We start from the raw sequence: 19,401 nt of genomic DNA on the forward strand, positions 1-19,401 counted from the left end.
TCCTTTTTGGACATAAATCTCTGGCGTTTGTGGACTTTTCCTGACATCTTCAATCCCTCCAGCTGTGAATGGAACCTCCTGGGAGGTCCGTGACGGGAGAGCGGGGCCATGAGGGGAGAGCGGGGCCATGAGGGGAGAGCGGGGTGCGAGAAGGGAACGGAGACTGGGAGAGAAGGGGGCCGTGACGGGAGAGCAGGGCCATGAGGGGAGAGCGGGGTGCGAGAGGCGAACGGGGAAGAGAGGGGCCATTAGGGGGAGTGGGGCCATGAAGAGAGAGCTAGGTATGAGGCGAGAAGGGGCTGTAAGGGGAGAAAGGGGCTGTGAGGGAGGTGAGAAGGGGCTGAGAAGGAGCGGGGTGTCCCTGGGACCGGGCGGCGCTGCCCCGCGCGGGGAGCCCAGCGGGAGCCGCCGGGCCCCGTTCGCCGAAGGCACCTCCCGCAATGGCAGCGCCCCTGATCCGCCCACCCGCGCTGCCGCCACCGCCACCGCGGCCGCTCCGCTCTGCGGGACGCGGGCCCACCCTCAGCAGCCGGCTGCGCTGCCTGCTCTCCGATTGGCCAGCGCTGGTGCCTGTCACCGGGAGTCACGCTCCGCAGCCAATGGGCGCGCTCGGAGGGCCGGGGCGGGGCTGGGGCGGGGCCGCGCTGGGGCTGCAGCGAGGGGCAGGTAAGGGGCCGGTGGGGGCACCTATGGCCGGGGCCTGGGGGCCGTTGGGCCTTGGCCCCGCTCCGCTCTCCGCACCCGCAGCGGGACTGTGCGGGACCCGCGGCTCGGCGGCGGCCTGCACTGCCGGAGGCGTCCCGGGAGGCCGGGTGGGATGGGGCGGTGGAAGCCTCTGGAGGGCTGAGGGAGCATCCGGGCCTTCGGCGGTAATTGAGGGGTCCGGCCCTACCCTGGGTCCGGGTCGATGTCGGGGGTGGTTCGAGCACAGATCCGGGAGGGGAGATGGGCCGGAGTCTTAGAAAGGCTCCAGTGTGATGTTCACAGAATCAGTCCCAGAATGGTTTGGGTGGGAAGGGACCATAAAGCTCATACAGTCCCAGTCCCTGCCATGGACAAGGACTCCTTCCACGAGACCAGGCTGCTCCAAGCCTCGTGCAGCCTGGCCCTGGACACTTCCAGGGATAGGGAGGTTGAAGACGAGGGATTATTGGGTACTCTCAGGGAGAAGGAGCATGGAGTGGTTGTGTGCAGCGCTGCTCTGGACAGCCTCCTTCGGGGGCTCATCCTGGGAGCTGCCACACTCACAGCCCCCTGAGAACTTCACCTCAAACCCTGTGCTGGGCTTGCTGCGCTGGTGGGTTTTGGTCTGCATGCAACTTCCTTTCGCCACTTGGCTGCCATGGGCTGGGCTGATGGTCTGGAAAAAATAGCTCTAAGGCATATGTGCACGTTTCCCTTTGCTGTCAAACTTGGAGATAAATATGCCTTAATTATCCCTTGTGTGGCTGAGGGTGTTCTGCAGTTCATGGTGCATGAACTCTGCCCACGTTCCAAGTTTTTGTTTATGGTATAATAGATCACTTGTTTTTCCCTACTGTTATTAAAAGTGACATTTATGAGAGGCTAAAACTGAATTCCAGGTATATGCCTCATTGTTGTGTTAAAAATTCAGACAAAAGTCCAGACCTACTTAAAATGGGGAACGTGCACTGGGCAGCTCAGATCGGTCCTGTTCCCTGGATCTGTGATGATGATCTGAACCTCTGATGTACAGGGGAGTCTCCCTGGAAAGGACCATTGTTGGAGGAGATTTTTGAAACAGTGGTGCCAAACCTGAATAAATCGTGGGATGAGGTGACAGGACTGAGATGCATTTTGTCCGTCTGGCAGCTTGTTAGAAGTTGCTCATGTTTTGTTTAGATAAAGAAGAAAGGAACTTGGTGTTTGTAATCCATTATGCCAGTTTAAGGTATTGACATAAGATAAAGCAAAGGGTGATGGAATATTGCAGTGATTTAAACCCCAATGGACTCAGGTCAGGTCATGGAGTAGAAGGATCTGGAATAAGCTGTGGGATTACCTGAGAACTGTTTAATGAAGGTGTAAATTCCATTCCCTTTCTTCTGCTGAAACAGCTCTTCCATGTTGTCCCAAGGTCCCCAACACCTGCTCCACCTTTTCTCTCTAAGGGTGAACACCAACCTGGCCAAGGCCATCTTGTCTTTTGTGGCACAGGGGGTAAATTATAATCTTATGGATTTGTGGAAGCACACGTCTCTGGAACAACTTTATCCACACACATGGGGGTTGGAAGATGATCTTTAGGGTCCCTTCCAGCTCAGACTATTCTGTGATAGTAGCAAAAGGTGTTAATGAATTCACCAAGCTATCAGCTTGAAGTAATTTTAAAATCAGGATTTACTGAACAGGTGACTTGAGATAAAGGAGGTTTAGGAATTGTTAGAATACTTAGGAATATTCCATCCCTTTCCCATAGCTCATGACAGGAAAAGACATCATTCCTTTCACCAGCAAGACTTTGAATGTCAGAAGATGAATGATTTACCATTCATGACAGTGCAGCAGGGAGGCTCCAGTGTACTGCTTTAGGTCACTCTTGCTCCATGGTTTTCCTAGTTCTGTGTCTTTTACTGAACAAAACTGTCAGCACCAAAATACCTGTAGCTGGGCTCCAGGATAGTAAGAGAGAAACAGGAGGTCTTTGGCAAGTCCAGTTGTAAGGAAGTCAGCAATATTTTTGCAGAGCTGGGGTAGTCTGGATGTGTTCTTGTATAGGGTAGAACCTCTCCTGAGAGGAATGTTCTTGGGACCTGGATTGCTTCCAGGAGTTTCTGGCTTGGCATCAGCTGTGATTCAGGAACAAATTTCTTCTTCCTGGGCAAAACAGAGGCAAGTGGGCCAAAAAAAATCTCTGACAACCTTGTTGTGGCTGCTTTCAGCTGAGATGCTCTATCCTGTATGTGAGTTTTGTTCCCTCAGGCTCCCAGGATGTTTGCCCAGAGCTCCCGGAACTTTGCAAGCCCTGTGCTGCTGCTGGTACTGCTGGGCTGTGTCCTGTGTCCCCCAGCACAGGCCAGCAAGGTGGGTGACACTGAGCCATGTGGGGCACAGCAGGGGTGGGGTGTGAGGGGACAGAGCCATGTCCCCTCCTTCACATGGCTGCTGTGCCCTGCAGAGCTCTGAGGACATTCGCTGCAAGTGCATCTGCCCCCCGTACCGCAACATCAGCGGGCACATCTACAACAAGAATGTGTCCCAGAAGGACTGGTGAGTGAGTGGGACCAGCCTGGGGGGGCGGCCCTTGACAGCCAAGCTCTGGAGTTCCCAGCTGGTGCTGAGGAAGGGATTCCCTGCCTCTGTTTCTGCGAGGGAGCTGCTTTGGTGGGTGATGTTCAACCCAGGCTAGGGACATTTTTTAAACAGAAATTGAGGAATCTGGGATGGTATGGGATGCCACTGGTCTTCACAGATGTAGGGTGTGCCCTCCAATCCCTTCCACCTGGACTGGATCCCTGCAAAAGGCACTGGGACAGTCAATCTGTGCTAGGCTGTGAGGGGAGCTCTTAACACCAGATCAGTGTTATCAGCCTGACAGGAAGGCTGGGACACAGACAAAGTCACCCCAGTGTCCTTGCACAGAGCACTGGTTTCACCTTGTGCTGCTGCTGATTGTGGTTTGTTTGTGCTGCAGCAACTGTCTGCACGTGGTGGAGCCCATGCCAGTGCCCGGGAATGACGTGGAGGCCTATTGCCTGCTGTGCGAGTGCAAGTACGAGGAGCGCAGCACCACCACCATCAAGGTACCTGAGCTCAGTCCCTGCCTGTGCCCTGCCCTGCCGTGCCACAGCAGCCCAGGGTGCTGCAGTCACTGCCTGTGCCCTGCCCTGCTGACCCACAGCAGCCCAGGGTGCTGCAGACACTGCCTGTGCCCTGCCCTGCCGTGCCACAGCAGCCCAGGGTGCTGCAGTCACTGCCTGTGCCCTGCCCTGCTGACCCACAGCAGCCCAGGGTGCTGCAGTCCCTGCCTGTGCCCTGCCCTGCCGTGCCACAGCAGCCCAGGGTGCTGCAGTCCCTGCCTGTGCCCTGCCCTGCCGTGCCACAGCAGCCCAGGGTGCTGCAGACACTGCCTGTGCCCTGCCCTGCTGACCCACAGCAGCCCAGGGTGCTGCAGTCCCTGCCTGTGCCCTGCCCTGCCGTGCCACAGCAGCCCAGGGTGCTGCAGTCACTGCTTGCCCCCTGCCCTGCTGTGCCACAGCAGCCCAGGCACTGCCACACCTGGGTTCCTGGTGAAGAGTTCAGAAAGAGAAAACTGTCACAGCAAGTACACGGTGGCAGTGCCAGGGGCTCACTCTCTACAACTCTCTGAAAGAGGCTGCAGCCAGGTGGGGATTGGCCTCTTCTCCCAGATAGCCAGTGACAGGACAAGAAGACATGGTCTTAAGCTGCACCAGGGGAGGTTTAGGTTGGACATTAGGAAGAATTTCTTCACAAAAAGGGTGTTGGATACTGGAAGGGGCTGCCCAGGGAGGTGGTAGAGTCACTATCCCTGGCGAACACCCTGGAGGTGTTCAAGGAACAACTGGATGTAGCACTGAGTGCTTTGGGCAGGATGACAAGGTAGGGATTGGTCCCAGGTTGGACTCCATGATCTCAGACATCTTCTCCAATCTCAGAAATTCAGGGGTTCTCTGACTTCTGTGATTTCTGTGATTCTGTGTCCGAGCCATGGCATTCCTGGTAGTGAGGAGCTGTGTGGGAGCCCAGTCTTCTTGCTGGGGATGTGTGACAGTACCAAGCATCTCTGACCAGGGCCCCATCTCATTGTCCTTCATGTGCAGAACATGCCCTCTGTTGGCATAGTGAGAGCATCAGCACAGTTTGTGCAGTGATGGCACCACCATGGCCTCCAGGCAAGAGCAAGAGACTCTTGTGAGTAAAGTGAGAACAAGAGACCACACATTAGAGGCAGCTGCAAAGGACCTTCCTGACCTCTGTGGTGCTTCTTATCTACACTTCTTATCCTTTCCCCCTGTGCTGTCCTCAACTGCAGGTGATCATCATCATCTACCTGTCGGTGGTGGGGGCTCTGCTGCTCTACATGGCATTCCTGGTGCTCGTGGACCCCCTGATCCGCAAGCCAGACCCCTACACCCAGCCCCTGCACAACGAGGAGGACAGCGAGGTGAGGGGGCAGGAGCATGGGGCACAGGGAAACAAACCTCCTGCTTGTTTGTGATGCAGTGAGGGACCAGCACTGCTGCTTTGGGGGCACTTACACAGGTGAACATTTAGACTCAGATCTCTGCAGGTCATGCACAAGCACAAGGAATATTCAAAGCTCTGTGTAATGAGCCCAAGGCAAGCCGTGCCCTCAGAGGCAGAGGGGGCTTTGTAGCAACTGGCCTGAATTTGGTTCATCCATCTAGAGGGAACAAAAAGTCAGATCCTGTTTGTGCAGTGTCCCAAGTGAAATTTTGTAGTGCTGAACTTCCAGGGAGGATGAGCTTAAGTGTTGGCTGAAACATCTTTTAGACACTTAAAACACTGGCCTATGAAATGCTGTTTGATCTTGCTCTCAGGCTAGGCACTGGGTTATATCCAGGCTGATTTTTCTTGTGCTTCTCCCCAGAGCACAATTTCATTCAAACCCCATCGTTTAGAGGAATGCTGACGCACAAACCATGGGCAAAATGATTACGACCCAGTAACAAAGAAAGAGCCACTCTTTCCCTCTTTTTGTCACACACCTGTTCTGGGGGAGGACCAATTTCTTGCTGCATAAAATTCATGCAGTTGCAGCACTGGGTTGGATTGTCATATTTGTACTTTGTTGTGAGTATAAACTATTTGGCCCAATTCCTTCATACCCCAGTGTAAGTGAGGAGCAGCTGCTCCAGTGTTCACAGTCCATCCACTGCCTCTCTCTCTCCTCAAGAAGAAGGTCCTGCAGGAGGAGATTGTATCCCAGTCACGGGTTTGCACCCTGCTCTGCAGCAGTAATTCAGATGTAGATCCAGATGTGCATGATAAATGCCTGGTGTTAGGTGAGGTTTATCTCACTCCAGCATACAAGTCCTCTGGGATAGGCCTTGTTCCTGTGCCATGATAGATCTTCATGCATTGTCAGCCTGATTTTAGTGGAGGGATGTCGTTCAGTTCAGCACTGTGGCTCCTTGCAGACTCCCAAGAGTGGATTTCCAGCAGAGCTCTATGCTTTGTGTGGTTCCTCTCCTGGGGACTTTTATCTGGAGTCATGGGTGATTCCCAAGAGCAAGGGCTTGGGGGCTGGTGTTGAGGAGCTCTGAAAAGGAGGTTTTTCATCAGAACAGCTCAGACCTTGAACTGCTCTTTGAGGTGCAGTTTCTCCCGAGTCCCTCGTCCCTCTGTGCTCGGGCTGAGCACTGCCTGCTCTCCAGCCCCACTCCTCTCCCTGCAGGACGCTCGCTCCCTGGCCGGAGTGCCCAGCCTGGCTGCTGCCAGGGCCAACACGGTGCTGGAGCGGGTGGAAGGGGCGCAGCAGCGCTGGAAGCGGCAGGTGCAGGAGCAGAGGAAGACGGTGTTCGACCGGCACAAGATGCTGAGCTAGGCTCTGTGGGCTCTGCCCAGCGTTGGAATGGAACCTCCAACCCTCCCTGATTCACCGGCTCCAGAGGGAGCAGCAGCCCCAAAGGCTTCTCTGATAGTGTCCCCTGTCCTTCCCCTGCCCAGCTGTGCTGGCCCCGGGCTATGGCTGCCACATGGAGCTCGGCTGAACACACAACTCCATCAGCCCACCCCAGCAGGGACAGGGGCTGGGAATGGAGCACTGGGAGCTGGCTGAGTCTTCCTGGGATAAAAAACTGGGGGAATTTTAATGTGGGATAAATTATGTAATGTTTCTCCAGGATGCAGCAACCACCTCCTCCTCCTCCAGTGTGCACTGATGGTCCCTGGACATTGTGGTGCTGAGCCATGTGTGCAGCACAGGAACAAAGGAGAAGGGGCTTCTGCCAGTGGGCACTGCTGCTTCCACTTATCCTGATGTAAATGGAGAGATTCCCATATCTCTGGAGTCTGTCCAGGTTTACACCAGCATAACTGAGACTGCAGCTTGCTTCTGGGCAGGTGAATATCACAAAACCTGTTAGTACCTACATCTGTAAGAGTCCAACAGGTAAAAAGCTGGTTTACATATCTTTCGTGCTTTACCAGTAGATAAAAACCTCCTGGGGTGAAACTTCTCCATTTGGACCCACACTGGTGACCCTTGGTGTTTTCCCAGGGTGGGCAGCAGCATTTTTGTCCAAGAGAACTGGGGCAAAGGCTCTCCTGGAGCACTGGAAACACCTGTCAGGGCCCTGGGAAGTGAACACTTGTGCCACTCAGAACACTCCAAGAGCTCTGGCAGTACTTGGGCTGTGTGGAGGAAGCAGCAGTGGTTCTGCCATGCGTACTGATCCCACTGAAAACATTTGGAGTTTATGGTGTAGCACATCTGTATTAAATGCAGACAAAGATCAACTACCTGAGTGGCTTTTTCTTCAGGGGAAAAATCTCAACATGCCAGGTCTGGGGCTCTCCATCTGCCTCCCAGTGCCCAGCAGGTGAGCTCTGATGCCTCCTCAAGCCAGAGCTGTGGTTATGGCACTGCAGGAGGGTCCCTGGCACTGCTCCCTGCTGACAGTGACTGTCCTGCTCCAGGAGAGCCAGGCTTGGAACCAGGGCAGACCAGAGTCCTGGTTGGCACAGCTTAGTGACTTGACTTCTCTGGCCTATCCCATGGGAAATCTGGGAAGACTGGAATTCTTCCCTTTGCAGGAAGCTGAGAAATTGCTGCTAAAAGCCTGATTGGGGGAGGTGCCAGTCACTGCCCTGCATGCTGGGGCCAGCAGCTGCTAGTGGAGCATCCAGCCCTCCAAGCTGGCCCAGCCAGCCAAACCCAAACAGCAGCTTTTGGGAGTTTGTGTGTACCCCAGTTACCCTTCAGCACCTCACTAAGCTAAAAAGAACCCAGAGTTTCACATTATACCAAGGTCATGTTTTCTTTGGCTCATCTTTGTTACCTGGTGCTCAATTCTGGGCCTTCCTCCCCTTTGTAGAAACCCTGTCTTGCCTGTCCTTCCCTCTCCGTGTGAATCCCGCCTGAACACGAGATGAGGTCGCTGGGAACTGATGTTTCCCTCGGAGGGCGGGACCAAGCAGCGCTGCTGGAGGCGCTGCCGGGGCCGGGCCGATGGGTCCATCTGGTGGCCGTCGCTCCCCATCGGCACTGGGAAATGGCTGGGCACCACTGGGAGCTAGGGCTGCCGCCAACCTGCTGAGCCTGCAGGGTGAGGGGTTTGGTGAGCAGCAGCCCTAGACCTTCCCCTGACCCCTCCAGGAGCAGCTAGGAAATGGGATCAGAGAGGAGGGAGATAAAAATCAAGAGTTTTGGGAAAAGATTAGAAAACTTAAGCAGGTAAAGTGTGGAGAGGCTGCAAAAAATACTGCTGCCTGATTACTTGGTTAGTTAATTAGCTGATTAGCTTTGCCTTATATATCATCCTCCCCAAGAGGAAAGGTTTTCTACTACTCCCAAGCCCCTTCCCCTTCCTGTGCCCCATCTCTGGCTCACTGGGCCAGTCCCCAGCAGGCACATCCTGAGCACAACCCCGCTCCTAGACCCATCCACAGCCCACACCAGTGGTTCCCATCTCTACAGACACAGGGCAGTGGGAGTCAATAACTTAATTTCTTATCCAAAAAGAGAAAGTGAAAAATAAAGGATCTCTTAGAACCAAATCCAGCTGCTTTGACATCGTCCCACAGGGGTTATGCTCAAATGCCTGCTGTGGTCCAGATATCAATGCTCTGGATGATGAGCCACTCGCTCTGGTCCTGCGTCACCCGGATCCTCACGCACTCCACGGGCCCGGGCAGGACCCTCTCCAGGCCCTGCTGCTCCAGGATCCCCTTCTTGAAGGAGCCCACAGGGATGTAGGAGGAGCAGTCCCGGCTGCGGGCTCGGCGCTGGCCCAGCTCCAGCAGCCCTGCGTGCAGGAAGTCGCCCGGGCGCTCCGCGGAGCCCGTGCGCACCCGGACACGGCTGACTCGAGCCGGCTGCTGGAACACAATGGAGAAAGTACTGCCAGCTGCTGGGTCTTTGCCCCAAAAGTAGCCCTGTGCCGAGCTGTAGGCCTTGAGGGGCTCATAGTTCTCAAAGATGGACATGCTGGTGTACAGGGATGCCGGCGGGTTGTCCGGGACATCCAAGGCATCGGCCTGGAAATCCTCGTCCTTTAGCCGGTTGACAGTGCCCTGGAAGGAGGAGTAGAGGCCCATGTGCTGGAAGAGGGATGGCTTGAAGCGGATCACGTCCTTCTGGGTGAGCAGTTGGCGGAAGTGGACCAGCAGCCAGTCACAGGGCATTTCCTGGTAGAAGAGGAGGAGGAAGCAAGCCAGGCGAGGAAGGTCACTGGAGCGGTAGAGCTTTCCAATGTAGCCCAGCTTGGAGAATTCGAGGGTGGCCCAGTTGGAGCCCTCCTGGGAAGCCAGTGCCTTGCGGATGGCCGTCAGGAATGACCTGGCGCTCCACACGTCATCCTCGATCATCAGGTAGTAGGAGGAGAGGTTGGCAGCGAAGGCGAGCAGGAAGGCGTAGTCCACGTTCTGCTTCGAGCGGAACCTCACCCGCTCCTCTGCGTCGTTGAAGTTCCTCTTCAGGCCTTCCAGGCTGGGGTAGAACTCAGGGGGAGCGTGGATCAGCAGGAGCTGGCCCAGGAGGATGTGGCGAGCGAACTTCTGGGCGATGGTGGCGGCAACGCGCACGTTCCAGCCAGGATCGGTGTCAGCCAGGTGCACCACCACCACCATCTCCTGCAGCTCCTCCTCCGTGGACTGGCTGAAGAGGGACTGGAGCGTGGCCGGGAGGTAGAAGCCACGTGGCCTCTGCACGGACGCCAGTCCCACTGCCAGGAATTCTGCAAGGCACAGGAAAGGCATGAGCAGGCAGAGGGGTGACCTGGATCACCACATGATGTTCTTCCCTGCAAGATGTAATGAAAGGGCTCCAAAAACCTTTTCCCATGGCCAGCCTGCAGGGGCACTGCTGTTTGTAACCTGTATCTAAGGCAGGTGGGTCCTTCCTGAAGCTGAAGCCTTCAGCATCTCAGGAGGAGCCCAAAATTGGCCCAAATGTCAGCAAGAGGCAAGCTGAGGAGGCAGGGGCTCCTCTGAAGAAATATTCCTGAAGAACACCTTAAAAAAGCCAAACCCAGGCAAGTAATAGTGCAGAGAGAGTCTATAATGCAAGAATGGCTTATTGGTATGACTGCATGTCTTAGGTTGCAATGCAAGCAGTAATCAGAAGTATGTATTCTATCACCATCTGTTGAAATCAGGTGGAGCAGTGTTATTTATCTCTTCCATGACCTATCCCTCATAACTCTGGAGGAGATATCCTCTTTTAATGGGCCAGCTGCTAAAACCAGGTGGGGGAATGCTCTTTATCTTTTCCACAGCCCATTCTCCCTCCAGGGAGATATCTTCTGTTAATGGCCATTGAGTCCCAGGGCATGACTGATAAAATTCCATCATCCCACTGGGAGATGCTCCAGCCAGGGGAGGAGCCAAGCCTTTCCTACCCAGATAAAAACTGACATTTGGAACATCAGAGCAGCCTTTTCCACTGGATTCCCAGAGGAAGACCAGGCCCATCTACACCACCTCTGGACCTTCAGAAGAAAACTACACCCTTCTACAGGACCACTGCATCAACAGAACCACATCTGTCACTGCAGGAGGATGCAGCCACCATTTAATCAGACTGCTGCCAACACCCTGACTGACCTGATGGGGTGTCAGGTTGTGTTCTGACTCAGTGGTTTTTTTTTTAATTACTGTATTTTAATTTTCCTAGTAAAGAACAGTTATTCCTATTCCCCTATCTTTGCCGGAGAGCCCCTTAATTTCAAAATTGTAATAATTCAGAGGGAGGGAGTTTACATTTTCCATTTCAAGAGAGGCTCCTGACTTCCTTAGATCTCTGCAACCCTCCCCAGAGAGGTCTGAGAAGCCCAAAACACCTGTGGTCACTCCAGTCCCAAGGTGCAGAAACTTGGACCTTGCATGGAGCACGTGGAGTTTCCCCAACTCCTCCATCCCCAGAGCGAGCAGTAAAGGCTGTGGAGGTTTTGGAGGAGGTAGTGGGCAGGTCCCCACCCAGAAAGGCTGGACACACCCAGGGGGTCCAGGAGAACTCACTTTTTCGGGGAGCCGGGGAGCCAGCGAGGAGCTGGTAGGAGACGTTGTGGAGTGCAGAGAGCTCAGCTGTGTCCCTGAGGATGCGCTGGGCTCCCTCTGGCTGCAGCAGGATCCTGTCAGGAGCCAGGCCCCTGAGCTCCACCTGCATGGGAGCCCAAGGCAATCAGGTCACATCCCAGAGCACCATGCAGCAAGGGGGAATCACAACAGGGGGACCCAGAAGGGAAGGGGAGCCCCTGTCCTGCCCTCCCAACTCCAGGATTCAGGGGGGTCCAGCTGCCCAGGGCAACCCCAGGGAGAGAAGGCAGAGCTGGGGGTGACATGGGGCAGGGAAAAGAGCAGAGCTGAGGCTGGGGTCTGGGTGGGGCAGGAAGGGATAGAGAATGCTCCAGTGGCCTCTCCAGTGGGACATCACTGGCTGGGGACTCACCTCCAGGAGATCCTGTTCCTGCTGACTGTCCCCATAGAGGAGCAAGAGGAGGATGAGGAAGGAGGCAGCGAGCAGAGCTGTGAGGGAGCGTTTCAGGGAGCATCGCATGGCCCCTGCTGGCTGAGGCCTGGGGAGAGGGGACATGTCAGGGCATAGCCTGGGGAAAGCCACCACCCCCTGGATGGGACAGTGGGACAGCACCTGGATACACCCCAGGGACTGCCCCCCTGCCCCGAGCACCCACATCACATCTGAGGGCAGCCATGGGGCATCAGGGGACACTTGTGCACTGTCCCCATTGGGTAGGCAGGGACAGGGACACCCCAACCTGACCAGGACAAAATCAACCAGATATAAAATCCCCCCAAACCAGCCCCAGGACACCTCAGCTGCCCTGGGACACCTCAAGCAGCACGCCAGAGCTGGAGGCAGAAGAAATGCAGATGACAGCACCTCACGAAAATCTTTTGGGTCGTGGGGACACCCCAGGACCAGTTACCAACACTCCAGGATTTGTGACCAAGCCGTGGAAAACACTTGGGTGTCAAATGGGCCCAGCTGCTCTTCCAGCACTGTGAGGAGGAAACAGCTTCCCACCTTCCTCCAGACAGGCACCAGCTCACACTGTCCCAGCCTCATTCCCTGCTTGGTAGGACACAAAAGACGTCCCTGAGGGGACAGTGTCACCTTTGAGGAAGTTGCAGTGACCTTGAGATATTTTACCTTGTAGCAAAGGTGTGGCAGGAAGCTAAAAGGCTCCTGTGTTTTTTCCATTATAAATATGACAGTGCTGCCCTGGAAGAGAGGCAGCTGAGCCCAGGTGAGTGCCCAGCCTGACAGGGCAAACATCCTCAGCCCCATCTAAACTGCTCACAGTGTCTTGGCTTAGCTTGAATGCAAACGTGGAGGAAAAGTCCTCCTAAGCCTTCCCAAACCAAGGCTGAGATTCCCAGGACTGTGCTCTAAACATTTGGCTGCCCCGACTACCGCTGTGCAGAGGATGCTCTGAGCCCACCCTTGGGCCCCACAGATTGGAGCACAGCACCTCTGGGACCGCTGCCCTGGAGCGCATGCTGGGCTTATTTTAAGGAGAACCCTCCAGTTTCTGTGGCCAGGAGTCCTTTGGTGGGGGCTGTCAGCTCCTCAAGAGACTGGTGCTGAGCAGGGGCCCCGGATCCGCTCCGCAGCCGCTCCGTCCTTGGAGCGCTGACCCCGCCCAGGGACACGGCGGTACTGCGGAGATAAACACTTGGAGCCACAGAGCCGTGCTGCCAGGCGGGGCAGGACTGACTGCCGGCAGAGACAACCAGCTCCTGGAGCTGCTCAAAGTCTCTGCTGTCCCCAGCAGAGAGTGGGGCCTCACCATCCCTTACAGCTCTGGAGACAGTGGGGACCTCACCAGCTCAGGGTGGGGAGCAGCATTAGGGATCTGTCTGAGACATGGAGACATCACACTGATGCCACCCTGGATGTAGATTTGCAAGCCTGGACGTCTGAGATCTACAGCCAGGACCACGAGGCGAGCTGGGAAGGGCGAGGCTTGGCCACATGCCCGGCCAGGCATTTGGCCACTCTGGGTGGCCAATGGTTTTTCTGGCTGCTGGGGAATGTGTGGCTGCCAACGGCCCATCCTGCATTGAAAACAAGATGCTGCTAAGCACCCCTGCTCTCACAGGCAGCAGCTTCGCCCACGGAGCAGGCAGCCTACAGGCCACAGGGGTCACAGACACAGAACAGAAGGTACAGAGAGCAGCCCCATAATTAGCCCACTAACTGGACTTTGGACTTCTGTCTCCATGGAGGAATGAAGCAGCCCAGGTAAGTGGGCACAGCCAGGGGTGCAGCATCCTCCTGCTCCAGCTCAAAGTGCCTCCACAGAGTATCCCTGTCCCCACACTCCGCTCCAAGCACCTTATGCACCTTCCCCACAGCTCAGCACTCCAGCAGATGTCCCCAAAAGCCACCCTCCTGTGGGGACATTGGCCAGGAGGAGCTGAGAGCCACTTCCTTAGAACCAAACTCCTCCCCAGCCACAGTCCAGGGCAGGGGAAGAACACTCCATTCCCAGCCTCAGTCCCACGAGGTTTCGAGGAAGCTCCCGGTGTGCAGGCAGCTCCAGCTGCTTCCGCCGGCACTGGGGACAGCAGGGCTGGTTGCACAGGGAGAAGGAAACAGCCAGGGCTACCTTCCCACTGCCAGGAGAGCCTTTCCATGCTGGGGGAAATGGAGGCACAGACTCAGCTGCGTCACCCACGAGGGTAAACACTGCAGCACAGCTCAGTGCCCCACCCTGCGGGTCCCTGGGATGGAAAGAGATGGGATGGCACCTGGCACAGAAATGGGTGGGGGACACTGCCAATTGTGGCACTACAGCGTCCCCCGTGGGCAAATTGTGGCCATTAGGGGCTGTGTGGGATGGGGGCTCCTGAGCCCCCCGGGAGTCAGGCCAGGGTCTGGCCCCACTGTCCGTGGGTGTCTGGCCCAGGGATTCCCTGTTCCAGCAGCACAAGGCTCCGGGGGCCAAAGCTTTCAGACAACTCAGGTGTCCCACAGAACAAGGGGGTCCCTGCAGCGAGGGGCACCTACCCCGATCCTGTCTCCACCGCTGACAGCTGGGGAACCCCCAGCCCAGCCCCCTGCCCTCAGCCCCGGGTCCCCAGGCACCCTCTCCCACGGCAGCAGGAGATGGCTCCCACCGATGGCACAGACTCACGGGTGGGCGGCAGCCTCGCCTCTCCGGGGTGCTCGGCCCTGGCAACTTCCCCGGGCTGGCCGCACTCTGGATTCTCGCTCGGCAAAGCCCCACCCCGAGTCCTTGCCTGCCTCCCGCAGAGGAGGAGCGTTCGCCGGCGGCCTCTGCCCCGGGAGCTTCGGAGAACCGGCCAGGCCGGCGGGAGCCCACGTGGATCGAGCCAAGGGCCCCCAGCCCACCGTGGGAACTGCGGCAGCCTCACGGACGGGCATCCTACGATGGCACCAGCTGTGTCCCACCCACTGACCCCATCCTCACAGGCAGCTCCAGTCCCCCGGGCAGCACCACACCCCGCTGGGGGCTCTTGCGCAGCCCCGGCATCCCAAAATCTGGCACGAACCCGCCACTTCACTGAGCCAGGAGCTGGTGACACGGAGCTGGCACAGCTTTTTGCCCATTTATTTTCCAGCTCTTGTGCTGAGGTGGCTAAAACCTCTAGGGCTGCAGAGCCAGAACTGCCCAGCTGGCACGCTGGGATCCAGAACCTGGATCCTACCCAGCCCCAGGACAGGACAGCTTCCCCACTAGGATCCAGAACCTGGATCCTACCCAGCCCCAGGACAGGACAGCTTCCCCACACACTCCAGCTCCTCACTGGAGCATTGGGCATCACACCTGGGCTGGGAATGAAGCCCCTTCTGATACCAATGAACCCACACAGGGCTCTTCCAGGGCTCGCTTTGTTCCCAGCCCCTCTACCCTCCAAGCCTTTTCTCCCACTGCTTCCCTTCCCTCTGGACCCAGAGCAGGAACATGGTTCTGGAGCATCCATGAGTCACCAACTGCATTGCTTGTCCCCAGCTCCCAACCAGATCAGCTCCTTCCCACACAGCAACTCACCCATAGCATCCCAATGGAGAGGAAGCTTCTTCCCTTCCATTCCACCCACCTTATTGATTCACACAGAAGTGTGGATCCCACTCCCCTTTCTCCTTGCTGGCCTGGACCGCTCCTACCTTCAGGGAGGCCTCACGTCTCTTGCCAAGCTCTGTCTTCTACAAATCCCCCATGACGACTTCCAGCCCCAGCTGCTCCCCACGGGAGCACATGGAGCCTGGGCCACCTCTGTGAGAGAGATCCAGTAGGGCAGGAAGCAGCTGATGGTGCTGGGAAGGCAGAAGAGACATGCCCAGGCTCTTGCATCTGCTGGCTTTCACTTTTCCTACATCATTTGGGTTTAAACCCTGACATTCCTATGGTGGGATGGCAGCACTCTGCCCCAGTGAGGTCCCAGGGGCTCAGTGGGGACACCCCACCTGCACTGGAGCAGGGGCAGTGCAGGATTCCCAGCTGGGCAGGGGCTGGAGGACTCCAGGAGGCCAAGGGAGCCGGGATGGTGCAGCCCAGCAGAGCTTTGCTGCTTAGTGGCCCAAGGTAGAAAGGACTGTGGGAGGGCTTTTCTCACCACAGCTGCCCCCGACCTCCACCCTGCACAGGAAGGAAACCTGGTCCTTCCTGCCCCCACAGAAAGGAAGAGGAGGAGGGCTGTGACACCCAGCACAGCCCTGCGTCTCCAACACTCAGGGTGCAGCAGCCCCGCCATAAGAACAGCCAGCACTGCCAAGGGGAGCAGCAGAGCCACCAAACTCCCAGCTGGCCCCCACAGGCTGCTTCAGGGGGCAGTGCTAGGGCAGGATTTGACCCTCTCCAGGCACATCCACGAGCCTGCCAGCAGCAGGAAAGGAATCCTCAGCTAGGACACAGCTCCTAGTGCCCAGGCAAACATCCTGGGTCCTCTTACCCTCAAAGCAGGTGCCACAAACCCAGGCTGAGCCAGTTCATCCAGCTGTCCCTTTACACTATGGAGCAAGTCCCAAATGTTGTTTGGGTGCTGAAAAAGGGTCCCTCCACCTGCCCCCCTGTGAGGGCCACAGCATAGCCCCAGTGCCCAGAAAACCAACCAGGTTTCAAACCTCCAGGCTCAAACTTCCCTCTGGCCCCCAAACCCAACACACTCTGCTGTCAAAATATTTGACTAGGGGTAACAGGGAAGTGGCTGAAATGAGGGGTTTTTGCATATTTTTACTTGCTTTTAAAATAAGCTGAAGAAGTCAGTGCAAAGGCTGCTCTGAGAATGCCCTGTGGCTGCACAGGCACACCCAGCTCAGGGGTCAGGGAGGACCAGTTCCCCTAGCTGGGGCCAAAGCAGAGGGACTGGGATGGGACAGGCACAAGGAGACGCACAGCAGGGCCCAGCCCCTTTCCCCAAGCCCCCAGGCCTCGCCTTACCCAGCTCAGCTCCTGTTGGACACCGGATCCCTGACAAGGACAGGAGCAGGGTGAGGGTGGTGGCCAAGTCTTCCTGTCTCCCCTAGGAAACCAGAGAGCCCGGCAGGATCTGTTTACAGCCCTTCCATTATTCAGGAGCATGACAAAGCAAAGGTAGAATGGGGCCTCACACAGCAGGAAGAGCACAGGGAGAGCCACTGTGATGCTGCTCTGGGGCTCCACTTCCACACCCCCAAGGACCCCTCTGAGCCATGTGACACCAAACCACAGCCACTCCTGCCGGTGCACTCACTGCATCCCACCCTGGAGGACACTGAAGAGGACTTCTTTTGCAATCAAACTTCATGAGAGGCTGGGCTCGGGGGCCAGGGTGGAAATACCCTGCTCAGGGCTGAGCTTCAGTGTTACTCCCTCACTGAGCAAACCTCAGCCCACGGTTCAGCATCTGATGCTCTGGGTAAGGACCAAGGGGAACACCTGCACCCTTCTGCACATCTACACAGAGGCAGAATTCCCCTCCACAGCATCCCTGCCACTCCCCAGCCTCTCAACATGGATCAGACCAGGTTCCCAATACCTGCCAGCACTGCTGATCAGCACAGCTCCAGCTGTGGACCACCAGAAGTTTTGTAAAGGAAAAGACTGAGAATTGTTCTTGTACATTTATACATCTCAGCCTAGAAAAAGCCTGGCCAGGGAGGGACACCTCTGGCTTAGGGATATCTGTCTGTATCTAAATACCCATATTTGAACCTAGCAAGTCTGTTGGTAGCAGGAAACATCCCATCTACCTGCTTCCTGCTGTCCCAGCCTGTGCCACCCACTCTGGCTGCACTGCCTGCCATCAGCCAGGGAATCCTGGGAGTTGCCAAGCACCTTTGCCCCCTGCATTTGCCATAGGCCTGATCAGAAGGTATTCCTGCTTTGCCAGATGGCAGGAATGCACAGCCCTAGGAGCTGTCCTGCAGCTCTGCACAGGAGCCAGGGCAGGGCCCAGGCTGCTGCTCCCAGCCCTGCTCAACTGGAGCAGCTCCCCACAGGTAAGGGCACAGCCTCACACAGACACCAGCCTGCTCCACGCCCCTGCCATTGGCCTGAGCCAGGAACCAAACCCCTCTGCTCCCACCCTGCATAAACAGCAATCATCAGCCACACAGCCCTGGCATCATCATGAGGGAGTTTTCAGGGAAACAGCCTGAAGCACAGTCAGACCCAGGCTCTGAGCAAGCAGCCACCTCCCTCCAAGACAACTGACCACATCTTACTGCCTGAGCTTCACTACCTGCCCCTGAGTTCAGTGGTGTTTAATCCCACAGCAAAAGCAAGACTGTTGTCCCCCACTGCCCTGTAGCAGCCTCCTTGGGGATGGAGCCCCTGCAGCCCTTACACATAGCTCCAGCCCCAACCCTGTCCTGCCTCTCCTGCACCACAAACAACACAGCCCAGGCTCTGCTCTCATGTCAGCCCCACGAGCACAGGGACAGCACATTTTTCTTGCCTTTTATCTCTATTAAACCAATTTAACTTCAAAACTTACCTGGTGCCATCAACAGACGTTCAGCAGTGGTGGAAAGGGGAACTGTGAAGCAGGGGCTGTCCCAAATGTGTATGAAGTCAATGTGAAGAGCCTCCAATACAGGTCCAAGGTTGGGGCAGCTGTCCTTAGTGGTGATTTACAGAGTGGCAGAGGCACATGCGAGAAACTCCTCCTGGGCAGCTACACCAGGGTCATGTGGGGTCACAGAATCACTGGATGTTCTGAGCTGGAAGGGACCCACGAAGACCAGAGAGTCCAAACCAAGATGGCAGAACTGCCTCTCCTTCAGGAACTTCACTGAACATTCTACATGGGTAAGTGCTGTTCCTCCTGCTTGGGACCAGATGTGATGTGCAGTAGGACTGAGGAGCTGGTATCTGATAGGCAGCAAAGCTCAGTCCAGGGTCTGTATCTGCACAGCTGCTCCCCTGCCCTGCAGCACCTCCTCTGCACCTCCCCAGGGAGCCACGTGTTCAATTAAACCTCCAGCCAGGTTCATTCTGGTCAGACCACACTCCTGAGAGACCCAGCCCCTGCACCCCTCACTTCTCAGTCAGCCCAGAGCCACAGGAAGTTTCAGGGTTGCTTCTTCCTCACAGAAATCAATTTGTTTAGTAAAAAACCAGATCAGTGGCTGCTTCAGCAGCTTCAACAGGAAAGATTTCCACACTGCTCTTTGAAAAGAGTCGAGTCCTCCATCACTGCTTCAGCCATTTTAGTTCATCCCCTCCTCTCCCTCCCTGTTTATGTTCTCTGAAAAGCAGCTTCTGGTTTTAAAAGTTTAAATCTTCTTTTCAAAGAAAAACACTAGTGTGAGAACTTGAATACCTTTACATTCAAGTGAGACTTTTGCCTTACAACGCCTCTTTGAAGTAATTCCTTTGTTTGATCATTTATGCCTTGTTCTTCCCTTAAACTCGGATCTGCCGGGCTGGCAATTAAGTTTATTGTTGATCACTACTGTCTTGCTCACTGCTTCTCAGACACTGAAATATCACTGTGCATGAACACAATCCTCCTGCAGTAAAACAAACATGGATTTTGTTTGCAAATTGTTCCCAGAAAGCAAAAGGGAAAGTTCTTGGAAAGCAAAACCTCCTGCTTCTTCCCGAACAAGAGAACACAGGACCACTTTGATTAGCACCAAAAGGATTTTAAATGAACAGTTCCAGGGAACTCCTTTCAAATCATAAAATGTCAATTTTACATAAAAGTGTGTTTACAAATAGTTTCTGCTTTACACTCAGCTCTGCTCATTACTGACCAGAA

General features: G+C 55.8%; 2 protein-coding genes across 9 annotated transcripts; one reads left to right on the plus strand and one right to left on the minus strand.

The window, feature by feature from the left end:
- The first annotated feature begins 608 nt into the window (after nt 1-608).
- TMEM9 (transmembrane protein 9) lies at nt 609-7,462 on the plus strand. Of its 4 annotated transcripts, XM_056511182.1 has the most exons (7): nt 631-666; nt 2,740-2,853; nt 2,944-3,045; nt 3,140-3,231; nt 3,656-3,764; nt 5,015-5,146; nt 6,401-7,462. In XM_056511182.1, exons 3-7 carry the CDS (start codon nt 2,953-2,955, stop codon nt 6,548-6,550), a joined length of 576 nt encoding a protein of 191 aa, XP_056367157.1. In that variant the 5' UTR covers nt 631-666; nt 2,740-2,853; nt 2,944-2,952; the 3' UTR covers nt 6,551-7,462. The 4 variants fall into 4 exon arrangements, with proteins under 4 accessions (XP_056367155.1, XP_056367156.1, XP_056367157.1 ...); XM_056511180.1 differs by lacking the exon at nt 2,740-2,853 and having other exon boundaries at nt 609-666; XM_056511181.1 differs by lacking the exon at nt 2,740-2,853 and having other exon boundaries at nt 621-666; nt 2,930-3,045.
- Nucleotides 5,687-19,378, minus strand: LOC130263580 (alpha-1,6-mannosyl-glycoprotein 4-beta-N-acetylglucosaminyltransferase-like). 5 transcript variants are annotated; one of them, XM_056511176.1, is made up of 6 exons: nt 18,133-19,346; nt 16,596-16,677; nt 15,256-15,472; nt 11,615-11,741; nt 11,185-11,326; nt 7,960-9,902 (listed from the first exon to the last, which is right to left on the minus strand). In XM_056511176.1, exons 4-6 carry the CDS (start codon nt 11,720-11,722, stop codon nt 8,761-8,763), a joined length of 1,392 nt encoding a protein of 463 aa, XP_056367151.1. In that variant the 5' UTR covers nt 11,723-11,741; nt 15,256-15,472; nt 16,596-16,677; nt 18,133-19,346; the 3' UTR covers nt 7,960-8,760. The 5 variants fall into 5 exon arrangements, 4 of the variants coding, with proteins under 4 accessions (XP_056367147.1, XP_056367151.1, XP_056367148.1 ...); XR_008842357.1 differs by lacking the exons at nt 15,256-15,472; nt 16,596-16,677; nt 18,133-19,346 and adding exons at nt 5,687-6,265; nt 14,328-14,593 and having other exon boundaries at nt 8,007-9,902; XM_056511173.1 differs by lacking the exon at nt 16,596-16,677 and having other exon boundaries at nt 18,133-19,378.
- Between the last annotated feature and the right edge of the window lie 23 nt (nt 19,379-19,401).

The sequence above is a fragment of the Oenanthe melanoleuca genome, chromosome 26 (genome assembly GCF_029582105.1).
Source record: "Oenanthe melanoleuca isolate GR-GAL-2019-014 chromosome 26, OMel1.0, whole genome shotgun sequence".
Classification (NCBI taxonomy): Eukaryota; Metazoa; Chordata; class Aves; order Passeriformes; family Muscicapidae; genus Oenanthe; species Oenanthe melanoleuca.